This window comes from Camelus dromedarius, chromosome 4 (genome assembly GCF_036321535.1).
Source record: "Camelus dromedarius isolate mCamDro1 chromosome 4, mCamDro1.pat, whole genome shotgun sequence".
In the NCBI taxonomy this organism is placed as follows: domain Eukaryota; kingdom Metazoa; phylum Chordata; class Mammalia; order Artiodactyla; family Camelidae; genus Camelus; species Camelus dromedarius.
In genome coordinates this window covers 69488100-69498673 of record NC_087439.1, presented here as the reverse complement: position 1 = coordinate 69498673, position 10574 = coordinate 69488100, and the positions used below count along the sequence as shown (strand labels likewise).

Here is a 10574-nt window from a genome sequence, read left to right as displayed (position 1 = left end):
CCCTACATAACCCCAATACAATAACACCTAGTAAATTTAACATTAATGCAATGCTATTATTAAATACAGTCTACATTCAAATTTGCCCAAGTGTCTCATGATGTCCTTTTAGTTTTTTTCAATCAAGGATCACATACTGGATTTTGTCATCATATCTCAGTCTCCTTTAATCTACAATAGCTTTTCTGGTTTTTTATTTTTTACTCTTTCATGATAAATAACATATTTGAGGAATCAAAGGCCAGTATCGAAGGCCAGTTGTTTTGCAGAATGCTCCCAATGTGGATTTTTCTAGTTGTTTTTTCACAATTAGATTCATGTTAAGCAATTTTGGCAATAATACTACAGAGGTGTTGTGTTCTTCTCAGGGCATTGTATCTGGACATGATGTTAGAATGGCCCATCAAGGGTGAACTTCAGTTTCATCACTTGGTTAAGGCAGTGTCTGTTAGATTTATCCATTATTTTCTCCCCTTTGTAATTATTAAGTCATCTATAGGATAATATATGTGGAGGTAAATTTTTCACCAACATCCTTTCACCCAGTGGTTTTTACAACCATTGTTTGGCAGAAATAATTTCATAAAACTATAATTAAGGGACCCAGTAAGACTTCTTTACAAGTTTTGATTACAACCCTCATCTCTCTTTGAGTTAAACTGTTTTCATTCATTTATATATTAAAATGTTTGTAAGTGTGCTCATTATGTGACTTGGCCCTGTGAAATTTTCACCTGTGGCTTCATAGTTGCCTAAACGTATATCTTTAGCTCAGAACTTTCTCCTGTGCTCCACATCCACATTGGCAATTGCTTTTGAGTCTCTCCACCTTACCATCTGTGGATTCCTTAAACTCAGTTCGCCTAAATGGAGCTCATCATCTTCACTTCCTGATCTGCTCTTCTTATATTTTCTATTCCATTCCATTACACCTTTTTTTTCAGTGACCATTTACTGAGTAGCCAGCTACCATAAGAGGTCTTTTATACGTGTTACATGCATTATCTCATTTAACTCTTGCAATAGCATTGAGGCTATTTCCTGGAAGTTGCTGGGCTCTCAGCCCCAGATTAACAGCAAGTCTCCATGCTAGGATTCAAATCTAGTTCTCTTTGACTTCAAAGCCTTTGTTTTAGTGTAGTGATTAACAGCATCATTGCTTTCAAATCCCAGCTCCACTACTAAACATGGGAGACTGGATAAGTCTCCTTAACTTTCAGTGCTTTAGTTTTTGTCCTTCATAAATTGGGAAACAATAATCCTTGCCTTTAGGGTTGTTTTGAGACTTGAATGAGTTAAAACTTGGCAAACATTTGAGCAGTTTTTGGCAGCACTACAGCCTCCCATGCCATGAAGCTGGTGTCATCCTAAACCTGTCCATCCACTCACTGCTTGTGGATTAGTCCCCTAGGGGCTTTGTTACCACTGCTGTCTTGCCTTAATTTAGGCCAGGAGTTGGCAAACCATGGCCTGCAGGCCAAATCCAGCCTCCACCTGCTTTTGTAAATAATTTTTTTTAAAATTTGAGGTGTGATTTACATTAAAAATGTTTTATTGGAACAGAGATGTGGCCATTTACTTATTTTTCATGGTTGCTCTCACCTTCCACAGCACAGGTGACTAGTGGCAACAGAGACCATTCTTTATGGCCTGCAAAGCCCAATGTATTTACTGTCCAACACTTTACAGAAAAAGTGTGCCAATTCCTTATTACCTGGGGCATTGCAGTAGTCTCCTTCTTGATTTTCCTGGTTCTATCTTTGTCCTTCTTGAACGCGTCCTCCCTACCCTTCCTCCTCCTGCACAAAGGGGAATTTCCCTAGAACATGAACTTAATCATGCTTCTTTGCTCCTTACAGGTGCGTTGGCCTTTACGGCTCAGAACCACAGCTTCCACCTACTGGTGATCCCCATACTAGGCTTGTTCTCTGGCTGTGATGAATGCTTTATGTCCCTGCCAGCCTTGCCCCATGCTGTCCTTTCTGTCCGAATACCCACCTCTTGCCCTGTCCTGAATAATAAGCTCAGGGTTTACTTCCTCTGAGAAGCCCTCTCTGACTTCCACAGGCCAAATCAATGTCCTCTATTCCTTTATGGCTTGTGCAAGACTTCAGTTCTAGCATTTATTCACCATATCATCATCACGCGTTTAGCTCTCTGCCCTGCGACTGCTGTGGGTTCTTCTCAAGAGTAGGAACATACGTGCTTCTCTTTTGTATCTCTTGTGCCCAGACTGGGATCTGGCCTTTGGTAAGTGTCCATTAGGTTGTGCTTGCCTGCTGGCATTTCAGCTGGAGGTTGACGGCTTATGAATGGTTCTTAGGGAGTATAGAGAAGAGGCAGGTTGGAAGAAGCTTTCTGGAGGAGCTGACACCTTAGCTAACTCCTGGAGGATGAGGAGGGTAAAACAAAGCCATAGAAGGAAAAAGGCAGTAGGAACAGTGTTGGTAAAGGTGATGAAACCTGAAAGAGGTGTGCTGGAGAAATGACAAGCAGAGGAAGGGGGCATGTGAGGGAGTGCTGGAAGACAGGCTGAGAAGGGAGGCATCAGGCCCACGGTCTGCAGGACTGAGGTGCTTGGACACTGGAAACCACGACGGGTGACATATTCCATTCGGCACTCCACACTCCATGCAGAACTGCCTGGCCATACTCCATGAAGTAACTATCTGTTGCATGCCAGGCTTCTAGAAGTCTTTTACAGCATTAACTATATTTTTGTCTTCGCATCATTCAATTTTATGTGCACACAATTTCTGGCATATCATAAGTTCTCAATAAATGTTTCTTTCATCACTGAAATAGATGAAAACTCTCCATTTTTAAAGTAGGGGGAGTCCCCAATGCTTAATATTTTCTTATAGGATAAACATTTGTTCGTCTACAACTTTCAAAAATTTAAGAACTTCAATCATATTTTAACCTCAGTTATTAGATTTTCTACTTGAAAAGTTTCTGTTAGAAAAAAAAAAGTCTATCCTCTTGTAGAAGGTTTTAATCTCTTGGATCATTTTGGTTGAATTTTTCTGGACTTCTCCAACTCTGTTTTATCTTTGTTGAGTCAAGGCTTTCAAGAATACCTGAATTTTTTCCTAATCTGCAAAACCAAAGGCAGATCAATTTATTTCTTAGGATTTTGGTATTTTCCCTTAATAAAATGCTAAATGGAGTTAGGAGAAATTAATTCTTGGGTGGGTGAGTGTAGCTCAGTAGTATAGCACATGCCTAGCCCCCACGAGGTCCTGGGTTTGAGCCCCAGTAACTCCATTAAAAAAATAAATAAATAAAATAAACTTTTTTTTTGCAAAGCATGCCAAGAATAGTGCCTAACAGGTGGAATGAAGAGCTTTTATTACTGATGTCCAGACTAATTCTGTCTTTATCACAAGGGCTCAGAGAGCCAGCAGCTTAGCAGTTTTGGGGGGTGTCCATGAAGTACACTGGGTGGCAAAAGATGACTGGATAACTGGATAAAATTGGGTCCTAGGGGGACTCCTGCACTCCAGGAAATTCTCCAAGTCTCCACTTATCCTCAAAGTGAACAAGAAGCTTCAGTTTCTAATTGAGTGCATTTTCCATCCATGGATTGGCTTGTTTTGCTCAGTTTTACTTTGAGTGTTTGAGGTTATCTTTTCGACGTAACAGCTAAACCCACGGCTTCCTTTCTCGTAAAACCAAAACAAAAAGGCTTTCTATTCAGGTGCCTCCTCTGTGTGCACATGTGTAGTACATACCTGGGATCAAAGCCAGCTATATAAAGTCCTTGATTCTGTGTGGGTTCAAACACATTTCAAAGCTTCAGGATCCTGAAAGTTTTCGCTCTGCTTCCTGAAGATCAGAACACCGCTCCCATAAAGCCATGGTTTGGTTTGGATTCCGGAGCCATGGGGCTCGGCTGGACCTGGCTTCTGGGACCTGGCCCTGCACTGCCCTGTTTTCTCTTCTCTTCATCCCTGTCTTCTCCAAAGGTGAGTGAGGATTTTGGAGCATGAAGTTGGAGGAGGTGTTTCTCCCACCTGGGTTTCATTTCTTTTAGCAGTCAAGGGCAGTGATTTATAGCAAAGCCAGAAGCTCAGGGTAAGACTCCAATCTCCTAGCTTGGGCAGCTCTGTATTCCAAGGCAGGCAGGGGACAGCTGGCAGCAGCAAATCAGCAGAGACATGGCTCAGAGCAGGTGCCGGGCATGGAGGGGGCGCTTCGTGAATACACGCGAGTTGGTTTGAGAAACATGAGCGATTTCAGGCGATTCTACAAGATTGGAAGGAAATCCTGTAAAGTCAAGTGATTTAAGAAAGAAAAGATACCCACGGTTCTAAATACATTTGGGCTTGGAATCATGGTTGGCTCAAGATTTCCCTTTTTAAAGAACATTGATTTAAGAAAATTATGGGAAGTTTCCTTCCTACCCAATTGAAGGTTTTAAGGTCCTGTAATTCAATTTTATAAATGAATTAGCCAGCTTATTTAGAATTTCAGCCTTCTTTACTCAATCCAGATTTTAAGTCTTCTTAATGAACTCTGTAACCTAGTTAGTTAATTAGTTTTAAAAATGAAAGCTGTTTGAAATTTAAAAAAAAAAAAGGGAAGGGAGGAAAAAAGAATGACAGAACGAACGAAAGAACGAAAGAACAAAAGAAAGAAAGAAAGTAATAAAAAGACAGGTCTCTTTGGCATAAGATACTTAGCTGCCTGACCTATCTTTGGACTTCAAGTGCTGATTCCCCAGTGTTCAGATGAAGTAAAGCTCTTTAGAGGTTGATACCAGGTTTGTTATGTGGCATAAAATGAGGAGCAGTTCCACTGAATTTTAACCTTTTCTCTCTCTAGACCTTCCCGGTTAAGAAACCATGTGGTTTATACAAAATAGGTGCTCAAAAGATATTTGATGATTTAATGTCTACTGGATCAATAATCTTCATATACATTTTCTTATTTGACATGTTTTGAACTTGTAAAGGTTAAATACCCTTAGAAAGAGTCAAATTTACTTTTTAGAAAATTTATCTCAATTTGTAACTGGGATCCTCCCAACGGTGGACATTGGAAAATCAAGTGTGACCAGACTTCGTGGTGGTAACTGGGAGCTTGCCTAGCGGAGGGCAGGAAGCTTGGTTTTCTTTAGGCTTAGCGTCAACATCACAAATGAGCAGGATATAATGACTAATGCACAAAACATTGTAATATAGGGCAGAACTTGATTAAGTGGTGTGATGGAGTTATAACAGTACGAAGGAGGCTCAGAGGGCATCCCTGATAGACATAGATGAGGGTTGGGAAGAAGAATGTTGTCTAGCCGACCATGGCTGCTGGATTAATCATGGCAATGGCTGCTGCAATATTGTCCTCTCTTCGGAGGACACAGGTTGTCCAGTACAGGTGCGGTGGGCTGTGGGGAAGGACTAGTGTTTTAGTATAAAGTGATTTATCCACAGGAAGAGGTATTCTGGAAAGTGGTGTCCACTCAGACTGGGGTGGTAAGTTGGGATCGGATGCAATCAGTGACATGTAAGGCATGAAAGGGTTCAAAGAGAATGAGTGACATGATTCAATCCAAGTTTTGAGTGTCACTTGTATGACTGATTGACTAGAGAGGGGCCAAGTTAGTTACAGGAGGGGAGTTTGTCATGAGGCCACCATATTTTATATGATGTGAGCCCTTTTGTATAGAGAGCTGGCCTCCCTTATCCTGTAGAAGCTGGAGGGAAAAGAACAAAGGGACACAAGGTGTTTAAGGAAGGAGAGAGGGTGGCAGAAGAGGTGATGGCAGTGGCAGGGGAAGCCCACAGAAGTTAACAGCAGGGTTGCCTCAGCCTAGAGAGGAAACGACCCGGTGCCCTCTACTCTGTGGCTTCCTTCGTCAAGCAGCATCCCTCACTCTGTAATAACACGGGGAGGTGGGGCTGGCACCGTGAGCCAAGGCTTAGCTCTTCGTGGGTGACAGAGGTCCAGGGCCAGGTAAACGCAGGCAGAGTTTTCTGAGGTGCGCTTTGAGGGGCTCAGGCAAGATTCTATACCTCAGCCTCCAAGGTTTTCCCCATAACTTGTTATAGCCCTACGGTTCTGTTATGGCCTCAGAATACCAGAGTTGGAAGGCACTCCGATGGCATATGATCTAACCCCCTCTTTTGCATGTGAGGGAAGCATGAAGGCTACAGGGGAGGCATGGCTTTCCCCAAGTCACATATCTCATGATAGAGTCAGCCCTTCTGTCTGTTACATCAATATCCTTCCTGCCACAACCAACTGCCTTCAAGAAACTGTTTTCCAATAAGGAAGCACCTATATGGAGAGTAGCTGGAAGGCAGTGGAGAGATGGAGGGGATGCTGGGGTGGGTGGAGAAGGGAAGGGATGGGGAGGGTGATGGGTTTGTTGACAGGGCAGGGAGGAGAGAAGGGCTGACAGGTGAAGCTGGTGGCGGGAGTGGGGGCACCAGAGATCAACTGTTCCTGGCCTGAGGGTTTGCCTGGACGTGTCTGTCGGCGAACGCGGGTTCACAGAGCTCCCTTTGGTTTTCCCGTGTTAGGCATGCACGTGGCCCAGCCCGCGGTGGTGCTGGCCAGCAGCCGAGGCGTGGCCAGCTTTGAGTGTGAGTATGGGTCTTCAGGCAAAGAGGCCGAGGTCCGGGTGACCGTGCTGCGGCAGGTGGGCAGCCAGATGACCGAAGTCTGTGCCGCCACGTACATGGTGGAGGACGAGCTGACTTTCCTGGATGATTCCACCTGCACTGGCACCTCCAGTGGAAACAAAGTGAACCTCACCATCCAAGGGCTGAGGGCCATGGACACCGGGCTCTACATCTGCAAGGTGGAGCTCATGTACCCGCCGCCCTACTACGTGGGCCTGGGCAACGGAACCCAGATTTATGTCATTGGTGAGCAAAGCTGCATCGCTGACTGGCGTCTTCTGCATTGCTGTCTCTTCTTTGTGTGAAAGCAGTTTTGTTCCTTGATTTCAGGTCATTCATTTTTAAGATTGTGGGAATTCTCTTTAAGAGCTCTCTCGCGTCCTGCTTAGTGTGGTTGGAGAGACAAACGGCATTCTGACTATAAAATAAACTGAGTCAGGGAAGATGTTTTTCCTCCTGGCAGACGGGGGCACTCACTCTGGAGTGATAATGAGCATGACACTTGGCCTTGGCCTTCGATCTGACCCTCCTGGGGAAGGACCCCAACAGCCAGGACCTACTTAGGGGCTCACAACTCTATTCAGGGGTGGGCATCAAGGTCTGGAAGCTCTGACTTCTTCCTTTTCTCACCCACGGGGCAAGAAGGGCCCTAAAGTTTAGCTGGAGTCTCAGGGACACTCCGCTTTGTTTTCTGCTACAGATCCAGAGCCGTGCCCGGATTCTGACTTCCTCCTCTGGGTCCTGGCATCAATCAGCTCGGGGTTGTTTTTTTACAGCTTCCTCATCACAGCGGTCTCTTTGAGCAAAATGGTGAGTGCACTGCTGACCACTCCCCATCCTCAGGGGGAATGCCTTTCGCGGTAACAACTGACCAAATGATGCCGTTGGGTTGAGTTTTCTTGAGATGCGGCAATAAGTGAAGAAGAGGAAAAATAGTGGTACAGAACACACTAGAACCCTTGGCACTGGCCTTTGAGGTTTCGGGATGACTAATAAGTCAGATGAGTGTGTTTGACATTGAATGTTTGTGTGCTTCTGAGCAGGGTTTCAGTCTGAGTAACCGTTTGAACAACCCAGGCAGCTGTTCTGCTCTGTCTTCATGACAATTGTACTGAAGTTAAAAACCCTGAAACACAAGATGAGGTTGGGCAAAATGCTGCTGGAGAAGACCACCTGGGTGGGTTTTATTCTCCCCTTAATGTCCCTCCACTTCACCGGAAGCTGTCTCTGGAAGCCACTTCAGATGTGCCTTCCTGGTCCAAGCTGTCGCTGTCGATGTTAACACCAGCCCAGGGCTCCCTGTTACCCCGTCTGCTCTGCTGGCAAGTCTTACCCTCCTCTCCAGCCCAGGAAATGAGAACCCAGTTGTGTAGAAGGTGTAGAAGAGACAGAGGCAGGAATCAGGTCTCCTGTCATCATTTCTTTGTGACAGTCTCTTGAAGACCCCTTTGCCTAAGGCTGGTTTTGCCGTCACAAACTGCTCCCTCCCCTTCCTCAGTCATCCCCCTTCTTTCCCTCCCCCTTCCCCTCCCCTCCCACCACACACTCTATTCCAAGTTCCCCTACTCAATCTCTTCTGTTGCTGTAGCTTCTTTCTACCTCATTTGCTACGAACTGCCACACAGACTAGCAGACTAGACTTCAATTTACTGAGGTGATAAAAACTGGGAACTAATGTGGACAGAGAAAAAGTAATAAAACGTGTACCAGGAGTGGAGATGAGAAATGCAGCTCTCAAAGAGGATAACTGAAGTTCATTATCTTACCAAGTTCATCCCCTAACAGACAGAATCTGGTCAATTATTATAGGCATTGTGGGTGTTCTTTCTAAAGCTTTCTCCAAGTTCCTTTCTCCTGTCTCCCTGTCAGGGAAAATCATTTCTATTTTATGTCAATCACACAGAGTTATTTACCCAAAATGAATTTTAATAACTGAATCAAGAAAATCTCCTGGGGCTTATAATTTTGTATGTTGTGAATATCTATTTTTCAACAGGGGAGGAACCCAATATTTGTTGGGTCTTATTATGGCTAGAAGTGGTTGCTATATTCCACAATACTAATGACTATTCTTCTTTGTGTTTGGCAGCTAAAGAAAAGAAGCCCTCTTACTACAGGGGTCTATGTGAAAATGCCCCCAACAGAGCCAGAATGTGAAAAGCAATTTCAACCTTATTTTATTCCCATCAATTGAGAGACCATTATGAAGAAGAAAGACTATTTTCCAGTTTGGAAGAGCTGAGGCAATTCTAACTTTTTGCTCTCCAGCTATTTTTGTTTGTTTGTGTATTTGGGGGGATTCACCTCTCTTTACTATAAAGCTGGATGCAGAACCCAAATTAAGTGTACTACAATTGAAAGCAAAGGACCAGGCAAACAGAGCCGGGATGGTTCTGACACATCTGATCCAATTTTAGCAAAAGCATCACTTGGGAGCAATGTGGGGATGCAGCATTATGAGGTGGGAGCAAGGACATAAGTTAGGAAATGGTACAGTCCAAAGAAAGCAAAGGATGAAGTAAGGGAGAGGATGACACTGTACACATCTTGTATGTACATGTGAGAAGTTTATAGCTAAAATGATGTTTTCAAGTTAAATTTTTATGCTGTATTATTTTTCTTAAGAAATATATAATTATGTGATGATTTTAAAAAAGACTCACATGGCTATATTTTAGCCAGTGATTCCAAAGGTTGTATTGTACCAATATGTATTTTTTATCTGATAGTATTGTGCATGGGGGCCACATGTGCTTTTGTGTATTTGCTGATGGTTTGAATATAAACACTATATGGCAGTGTCTTCCCACCACTGGTTCAGGGGAAGTTTTCTGGAGGGACTCAGGACACTAATACACCAGGTTGAGTACAAGGTCACTGGCTTGGAAACTGGATAAGGTCATAGCCAATGCTTGCAGACATGTTGGGCTGAATTGGTGTTGCCATGTGCTTTGGGTTTTTATACCAGCTCTTTTCACGGGTTTGCAAGGAATCCAAGGCTGGTGGTATCTGAGTTAACTCAATAGAACACTGTTGTTGAGAAATAGGCTCATTTCAGAAGTCTTGGAGGTATGGATCTTAAGGAAGCTCTCATTCCACAGGGCCCTGATTCCTTACACATGGTTAATGCCACAGACAGAAAAAAAAAAGCAGCAAGTAGGCAGAACGGAGTGTGAAGATCTCTGAAAACAAACACTGTTGGTGTTTTTTAACTCAATATTTTCCATGAAAATGCAACAACATGTATAATATTTTTAATTAAATAAAAATTTGTGGTGGTCGTTTTCCAGAGCTGTTTCTATCTTCCTCATATTTGAGTATTGTGTTTGAATTTATTTTTGTTGTTGTTGTTGGGTTTTTTTGGGGGGGCGGTAATTAGGTATATTTATTTATTTTTAATGGAGGTACTGGGGATTGAACCCAGGACCTCGTGCATGCTAGGCATGCACTTTTCCACTGAGCTACAACCTCCCCCTGTTAGAGTTTATTTTTGATTGATCTATTCAGCAGCTGGTTGTGTCTCCAATATTAGAAATACTGGGAACAAATTGAAAAACAACCCCGAAATGGCAAATAATGCTTCACAAGTCAGCTGTCCACCAGCTCTTACCTACAAGCCATTCTTGGGAGGATCACGTCCTCTGTCCTGATTTCTTCTCTGCTGTCTGGGTTGTGAAGCTGGCTACCACAGCTCTAGCAGCCCTTGATAAATCACACAGCCTTCTCTTTAGCACAGGTTCTTCACCTCCTTTTTCGTACCCAGAGCTTTCTCAGCTCCGCTAGGGCACTGATTACAGTTGCCACGGCAACTCTGGTGTTGGTCAACCGTCAGCCATTTTGATCTGCTTCTGTGGTAAGGGGAGCTTCCCCTGTGGCTTCCAGATGGACTCTTTCACAAATGGGAGGGAAACGTACCTTCTGTGATTCCTGGTTAACCAGTGTGTACCC

At 43.7% G+C, this 10574-nt stretch overlaps 1 protein-coding gene across 2 annotated transcripts; it reads left to right on the top strand.

The window, feature by feature from the left end:
- The first annotated feature begins 3710 nt into the window (after positions 1–3710).
- On the top strand, positions 3711–9917 carry CTLA4 (cytotoxic T-lymphocyte associated protein 4). Of its 2 annotated transcripts, XM_010991752.3 has the most exons (4): positions 3711–3968; positions 6525–6872; positions 7327–7436; positions 8716–9917. In XM_010991752.3, exons 1-4 carry the CDS (start codon positions 3860–3862, stop codon positions 8818–8820), a joined length of 672 nt encoding a protein of 223 aa, XP_010990054.1. In that variant the 5' UTR covers positions 3711–3859; the 3' UTR covers positions 8821–9917. The 2 variants fall into 2 exon arrangements, with proteins under 2 accessions (XP_010990054.1, XP_064341135.1); XM_064485065.1 differs by lacking the exon at positions 7327–7436.
- Positions 9918–10574: the final 657 nt, after the last annotated feature.